Source organism: Haplochromis burtoni, unplaced genomic scaffold, assembly GCF_018398535.1.
Source record: "Haplochromis burtoni strain Fernald_Lab_line unplaced genomic scaffold, NCSU_Asbu1 Contig_519, whole genome shotgun sequence".
Classification (NCBI taxonomy): Eukaryota; Metazoa; Chordata; class Actinopteri; order Cichliformes; family Cichlidae; genus Haplochromis; species Haplochromis burtoni.
In genome coordinates, this window is record NW_024582880.1 from 325689 (window position 1) to 332865 (window position 7177).

Here is a 7177-nt window from a genome sequence, read left to right on the forward strand (position 1 = left end):
GCCTGAGCTACGGGTGACACTGGAGGCACTGGAGCCTGAGCTACGGGTGACAGTGGAGGCACTGGAGCCTGAGCTACGGGTGGCACTGGAGGCACTGGAGCCTGAGCTACGGGTGACACTGGGGGCACAGGGGACTGAGCTGAAAGTGACACTGGAGACTGAGCTGAAGGTGACACTGGAGGCACTGGAGACTGAGCTGAAAGTGACACTGGAGACTGAGCTGAAAGAGAGTGGGCAGCCGACACTGGTGACTGAGCAGAGAGCGAGTGAGCAGCTGACACTGGAGACTGTGTGGCCAGTGCAAGGACTGGGAATCTTGTCAAAGTTGAGTGACACATGGATTCCACTCAGTATCAGCAGATTCTGGATACCAATGTCCAGGAATCAGTGACAAAGCTGAAGCTGTGCTGGGGCTGGATCTTTCAACAAGACAACGACCTGAAACACTGCTCAAAATCCACTAAGACATTCATGCAGACGAACAAGTACAACGTTCTGGAATGGCCATCTCAGTCCCCAGACCTGAATATTATTGAAAATCTGTGGTGTAAGTTAAAGAGAGCTGTCCATGCTCAGAAGCCATCAGACCTGAATGAACTAGAGATGTTTTGTAAAGAGGAATGGTCCAAAATACCTTCAACCACAATCCAGACTCTCATTGGAACCTACAGGAAGCATTTAGAGGCTGTAATTTCTGCAAAAGGCAGATCTACTAAACTATCTACAGTGGGATGCCCAAACTTTTGCATCCTGCTGTATATGTATACGTATATATAAGTCTTATATATATGCATACATATTACTATCTACTGCATACAATGCAATAGATAGTAATGAGATTTATTGTTTATGAAGACAAGTGAAAAGAAAATAAGAACAGTGAATAAAAGCAGAAAAAAGCGACACTTCGACACTGTCCTTAAGTTGATAGACTGGTTTTTATGTTAGTAACAGGAGATCCTCTTTTTTTGTGTCTGTATCAGATGACAAAGATCTGATATCGGCTATGAGCTCTGCTGACATATCACTAATTTCCCGTGTTTTTTGTCACCGTGTCTCTTTTCAGGTGTTCACATTTTGCAAAGGATGAATGGATGTGAATGGGATGATGAGACTGAAGAGATTAATGGGTTCAATCAGTATGGATATGATGGAGAAGACTTTCTATCATTGGACCTACAGACACTGACATGGATCACTCCAAAACCACAGGCTATCATCACCAAACTGAGATGGGATGCTGAAAAACCTAGATTAAATTACAATAAAAACTTTTACATACATGAATGCCCTGGGCTTTTAAAGAAGTATGTGCACTACAGGAGAAACCTTTTGCAGACAGCAGGTAAAATTACAGAATCTCATGTGAAGTTGTAAAAGAGAAAATGTATGGCATTTCAAAGCAGAGTCAAATTCAAACGAGAATCTAACAACTGCCTGTCTCTCTCCAGTTCTTCCTTCAGTGTCTCTCCTTCAGAAGTCTTCCTCCTCTCCAGTCAGCTGCCACGCTACAGGTTTCTATCCTGACAGAGCCGTGATGTTCTGGAGGAAAGATGGAGAGGAGCTTCATGAAGGTGTGGATCTGGGAGAGATCCTTTCCAACAATGATGGGACCTTTCAGACGAGTGTTGATCTCAATGTTTCATCAGTCACACCTGAAGACTGGGAGAGGTACCACTGTGTGTTTCAGTTCTATAGTGTGAACAATGACATGATCACTAAACTGGACCGAGCAGTGATCAGGACCAATATGAGTAAGACTGGAGCATTTTTACACAGTAGTTATTAATACTACAGTATTAACGTAAAGCATCATACTGAGTTGGCACTCAGTAGTTCCACATAATCGCTAGAATTATTTATTTAGAAGAGGACAACAAGATTCTCCCCAAGCACTGTAATCATTCATCAATACAAGTTATTATAATACGTATAATAATATTAACATCAAAACCCTTGAAATGAATGCAATAAACTTTTTGTCTTGTGTACAAAAGACAGCAAACACAAATTACTCTCCTTTGTGCATTTGTCTCTGACTCTGTGACTTCATGTTCCAGGTCTGTAGACATGACCGCCCAATGATCTCTTCCTGTGTTATGTGTTATGTTGCTTGCTGTGTCTCCATGATCATCTTTTCACTCGAAATTTTCTCCCAGCTTGCTGTGGCAGATAAGCATGTCATGGCCCTGATTCTGTTTCTTCCTGTCAACTTTTCTTTTTTCTGCTCAGTTTTGCAAAGTGCTTTCACACAGAGTATTAATTGATTGATGATTTCTTTCTATAATGGTGTAAGTTGCTTGAGACAATATTGGATATGTTGACCTTTTACCAATTTTACCACATTTACTAATCAAATCTCTACTACTAACAACTCAGTAAGTGGGGACACATGATAGATAACTGAAGTGAGCAAAAAGTAATGAGGTACCAACTGTGGAACTGATGAATCTTATTATTTCAATCAGAGATATAAGATGCATCAATTACCAGGTCCTTACTGATTTGTTCTTCACTTATTCTTAAGTAACAGCACAAATCTATTATTAAAGTTCTTCCATATTCTATTCAACAGAGAATCCCACTGACATTGGAGCTGCAATCGTTGTTCTAGTTATCATTTCCATTGCAGTTGTGGTAATCGTGGCAGCTGTTACCAAAGAAGAAAGGTGAGATCTCAGTTATGGCAATGCAGAGTTTATTTTTTGAATTTGTGTTTTAATCCATACTCCCAAATTTGCACTTTTTAAAAATATATACAGCCAGCTCAAAAATCAAAACACACAAACAGGTTATAGAATTTGGCATTTAGTATGTGAAGAAGAAATATGTTTTTTTTGAAAGCAGCTGTCCAAATCCCATAAATCCCATCCCACATATATAATATAGATAAAACATAAAAAGTTTATAAGTTAGACAGATTAAAAATATGTTATATTTACTTTGTCACTTCATGTCATTTCTGATAATTATGTATTATTCATGGCTTTTTGCTAATGCTGCTTCTCTATATTTATCTTCTAACTGGTTTGACCGACACTGCTCACTTGTTGAGCGGGGCAGTGTTTGTAAACACAAAAAGATAATCACTTCGTATTATACCTTTAAAAAGGCTAGAACATATACAGACACAACAGTTCCAGACAGTAGATTGCCTTCGTGTGGCCGTCTTCACCACTTGGAGAAATGTTCCCACTCACCTCATGGAAACGCTTACATCAAGTATGCCACAATGAATTTTTGAAGTGATTAACAATAACGGTGGAGCTACTCATTATTGAGTTCATGTTTGGAACTTTGATTTCTGTTTTGGAGAGTTTATGGGATTTTTTGCAGTTGTGGTCCTAAACTTCTGATCAGCTGTAAAACGGCCTGTTTCAGTTTAAGTGTTGTTTTCAATAAATTGCATGCTCAAAAAATGTTTTGTCTCACTCTCATTTCTTCTTGTTGTATGTTGAAGCTCTACTTGGAACCTTGTGAAGATCCAACCACGCAAAATATGATTTTTTTGCCATTTTTCAACTGGTCTTTAAACTTTTGATCGGGACTGTATGACAAGTCGCACTGACAAAAATCTGCTGTGAGCCCTAAAGGGAGCAGCCAAAAGATTTACAGAGTCTCTGCTGCCATCTCTTAGACTTAGGATGAAAACTTTTTTTTTTTTTTAAACAAATCAAGCTTTGAAGAAATGACAGCCATAAACCCATTTCCATTTCTGCTCTAACATTACTTACTACTCAAACATCCCCATAGTTTTATTTGTGTCAGAGACCTGGATCAGAGCGACCCAGGGTCCATGAGCAGTTATGGACTGATATATGATGTATGTTTGCTGCACTGTGCTGCTGTACTTGTGTTCTCCATGCTTGTATGTATAGGCAAGTGGGTGTGTCTGTGAGTGTGGCTGAGCACTGGGTTTCAGGCAGGCCTGGTAGTTATGTCCCATCTGGGGCGATTGTGGCTCAAGAGTTGGGAGTTTGCCTTGTAATCGGAAGGTTGCCGGTTCGAGCCCCGGCTCGGACAGTCTCGGTCATTGGTGGTGGTCAGAGGGCCTGGTGGTGCCAGTGTCCGGCAGCCTCGCCTCTGTCAGTGTGCCCCAGGGCGGCTGTGGCTACAATGTAGCTTGCCATTGCCAGTGTGTGAATGGGTGGATGACTGGTTGTGTAAAGCGCTTTGGGGTTCTTAGGGACTAGAAAAGCTGTACATTTACAAATCAGGCCATTTACCCTCTGGAGGCTGGCCATGCCTGAAGCGGATGATCACACACACCTGCAGCTAATGAAGCCTTGTCGGGGAGTGTGGCCAAGCGCTCCTCGGCGCGGGATTGTTGTGTGAGACTCCACGTCAGTGGTCTTTGTGAGCCAAGTTAAATGAGTGCATTTGGTTGAGTGTCCTGATGGTTGCTTCTTTGTTATTTTATCCAGGAAGGAGCATGGAAGACAAGAGCAGTGAGCACGGGGTGCCGGGACACACAGGAGTGGAAGAGCACGGAGCATGGACTTGTGGGTGGAAGACACGACAAGGCAGTCAAGGGAACACACGGGGACTTATTATTCTGTGGATTGTGTACACCACTGTAAATAAATGCACTGTTTATCATAAAGAGTCCAGCATTTGGGTCCTTCTTCCTCACATCCCCACGGTTGGCCAGCACTAACCGTGATAATTTGTGAGTACATGCAATACAAACATCATATTGGGGAGACATGTCAGGCCAGGTAGCGAGGAAAAAAACATCGAAATGTGTAACACAAAAGGATAATACAGGAATGCACAGGTATCAACACACCATAACACAATAAACACAGACAAGCAACATGGGAAAGAGTTCCAGTGTGTACATCTGATCTGGGACCGCTGCAATCTTTCGACTGCGCCTCCAGCTGACCCGATGTCCACATCATGGGGGAGGTAAGCGTTGGAGGTGGCGTTGGATAGGGAGGGTGATGCGTCAGTGAGTGCTTATCAGTATCAGTATATGTATGTGTGTGCGTGTCCATAGTTCAGCTGAGACAATGTCCTGCTAGCTCCTTTGATCTCTTGTATTTTGTATCTGCTGGCAGGCAGACAAATCCCAGGGTCAGACCACAGACGTTAGGCACAGTAAACATCATAAGAGTAATGCTTAAAAGACATTGAATGGCAGTATTTATTACTCAAGAGCAGAAACCAGTGGATCTTCCAGAAAGCACCAGTGGACGGACCTGCCACACCAGTGACTGTCTACCATGTTGTCTAGATCAAGGACAACCTGGTCTCTGAGGCCCATCTCTCTTTATAGATGGGTCCACACCAATGAAAAGGGCAAGCCCCTTATGCTCAGCCCTTGCACCAACAAAGGTAGGGCCTTATTCCTTCAGGAGCATCAGATTCTGGTGATATATGGTCTGCTGCCTCCCGAGGTGGAGACTCAGGAAATTCAGGCCAGAAAAATCTCAAAAAGTTACATGATCCTCTGGAGAAGTAGATCTACCTGATGGGCATCCAGGAAAGGAATGAGAAGCTCTTTTATAGGGTGTTGATGGAAGACATAAACGTGCTGATGCTGATTGTTTAAACATAGACTGCTTTTCACAAAAAAGGTTTTTCAAAATTCGCATCTGTATTTATCTCCATCCCACTTATGCTTAGCGTCGACAGCCTGTGGCCTTGGAGTAATCCATGTTAGAGTCTTCAGATCCAAATATATGAAGTCTTCATCATAACCATACTGTTGATAACCAATAATATCCTCTGACTCATCATCCCATTCACAAACAACCATCTGTTGAACTACGTGGACACCTGAGAGAACAGCAGAGTAAAGCAGTAAAGCACAATGAGATCCCAGAGCCCCCATCCATTAAAGATTAAAATTAAAGATTAGAAACTATTCATCAATGGTGCCACAGTAATATGTGAGCAGACTGTTACTTTGTGCTTCGGTAAAAACCTGTCTGGCTACATCTGTCTGACAGCAAGCCAGGAAAAACGTTTTTTCTGTGGCCTACCTCAGGTGTAGTTAAAGCACACTGAACTTGTTATTTTCAGATTTAAAGATCACTGCTGTACCAGTGATTGCCCAATAGTGAACTCATCAAGTCTTGTTTCAGTTCTGTTTTCTTGATGCTGCTGTCATAAGCCATATCTCATTTTTAAGCAAAGCAACAGCTACAAAAACCAGGAACTTCTCTCGAAGAGATAAAGACCTTCAGAGAGTTTTTCTCTGTTTAAGACAAGAAAATAACACCATCTGTATCTTTTTTTTACGGTTTGACCTGCAGTGTGTTCAGGGGTTTTCTCCCCATTTGTTTAATTTTCATTTTGTACAACCTGAATCCCAGAAAAGTTGGGACATTCTTTAAATTTGAACAAAATGGAAACTAAAAGACTTTCAAATGTGATGAGCCAATATTTATTAACAACAAAATATAAATAATATAACAAATGTTTAACTTGATACGTTTTTTAATGTCATGCACAAAATGGAAGTATTCCTGGGCACAATTAGTAATGTCAGGATCCAATCATGCCATGACCACAGGTATCTAATAACGGTGTAAGGCTTTGTCCTTTACACAGAGACATCTCCAGTTTCTCTGAATCTTTTGATGATGTTATAATCATGATCCTGGGCCATGTTGGCCCAGTATTCTTAGTTTTCATGTATTTTTGTCTTTTGTTCCTTATTTAGGCCATGCTTCCTGGGTTGCCCTGTTACGTTGATCTTTATGTGTTTTCCCCTTGTGACTCTTACCCCCTGTGTGTCCCTCTATGTATCTGTGAGCCCTCGTCTCCCCTCGTGTTTTATTCCATGTTTTCCCCAGCCTGTTATGTCTGTGTTCTCCCCGTGATCTCTCTCCTCCTGTCTGAACCTCTGTACTTCCTGTTTTACTTTGCCTGTCTCCCGTCAGTGTTGCGTTCACTCCTGCCGTGTCTTGTTATGATTATCGTGTCACCCGTGTTCCCCGTGTGCTCCCACTTCCCTCGTTAACCCTCTGTGTATTTATGTCTGCGTCTCCCTCAGTTCTGTGTCGCATTCTCCCTCATGACTGTGTGCCCCTCCGTGTGTTTCCTCGTGAGTCAGTTCCTTAGTACTTCCCAGTTTAGTTTCATGTTATTTTGTATCGCCTTTATCCTCTGTCAGCAATAAAGCTGTATTTTGAGTTCAGTTCTGTTTTCCCGTGAGTTTGCGTTT

At 42.0% G+C, this 7177-nt stretch overlaps 1 protein-coding gene across 1 annotated transcript in view; it reads left to right on the forward strand.

The window, feature by feature from the left end:
- The window catches only part of LOC102304854 (major histocompatibility complex class I-related gene protein-like), a 6689-nt gene extending 1212 nt beyond the window's left edge, over nucleotides 1-5477 (forward strand). Inside the window, exons 2-5 of the mRNA XM_014329205.1 lie at nucleotides 1067-1345; nucleotides 1452-1754; nucleotides 2576-2669; nucleotides 5282-5477. Of these exons, the coding sequence (XP_014184691.1) occupies nucleotides 1067-1345; nucleotides 1452-1754; nucleotides 2576-2669; nucleotides 5282-5477 (872 nt within the window). The remainder of the gene's footprint in view (nucleotides 1-1066; nucleotides 1346-1451; nucleotides 1755-2575; nucleotides 2670-5281) is intronic.
- The last annotated feature ends 1700 nt before the right edge of the window (nucleotides 5478-7177 follow it).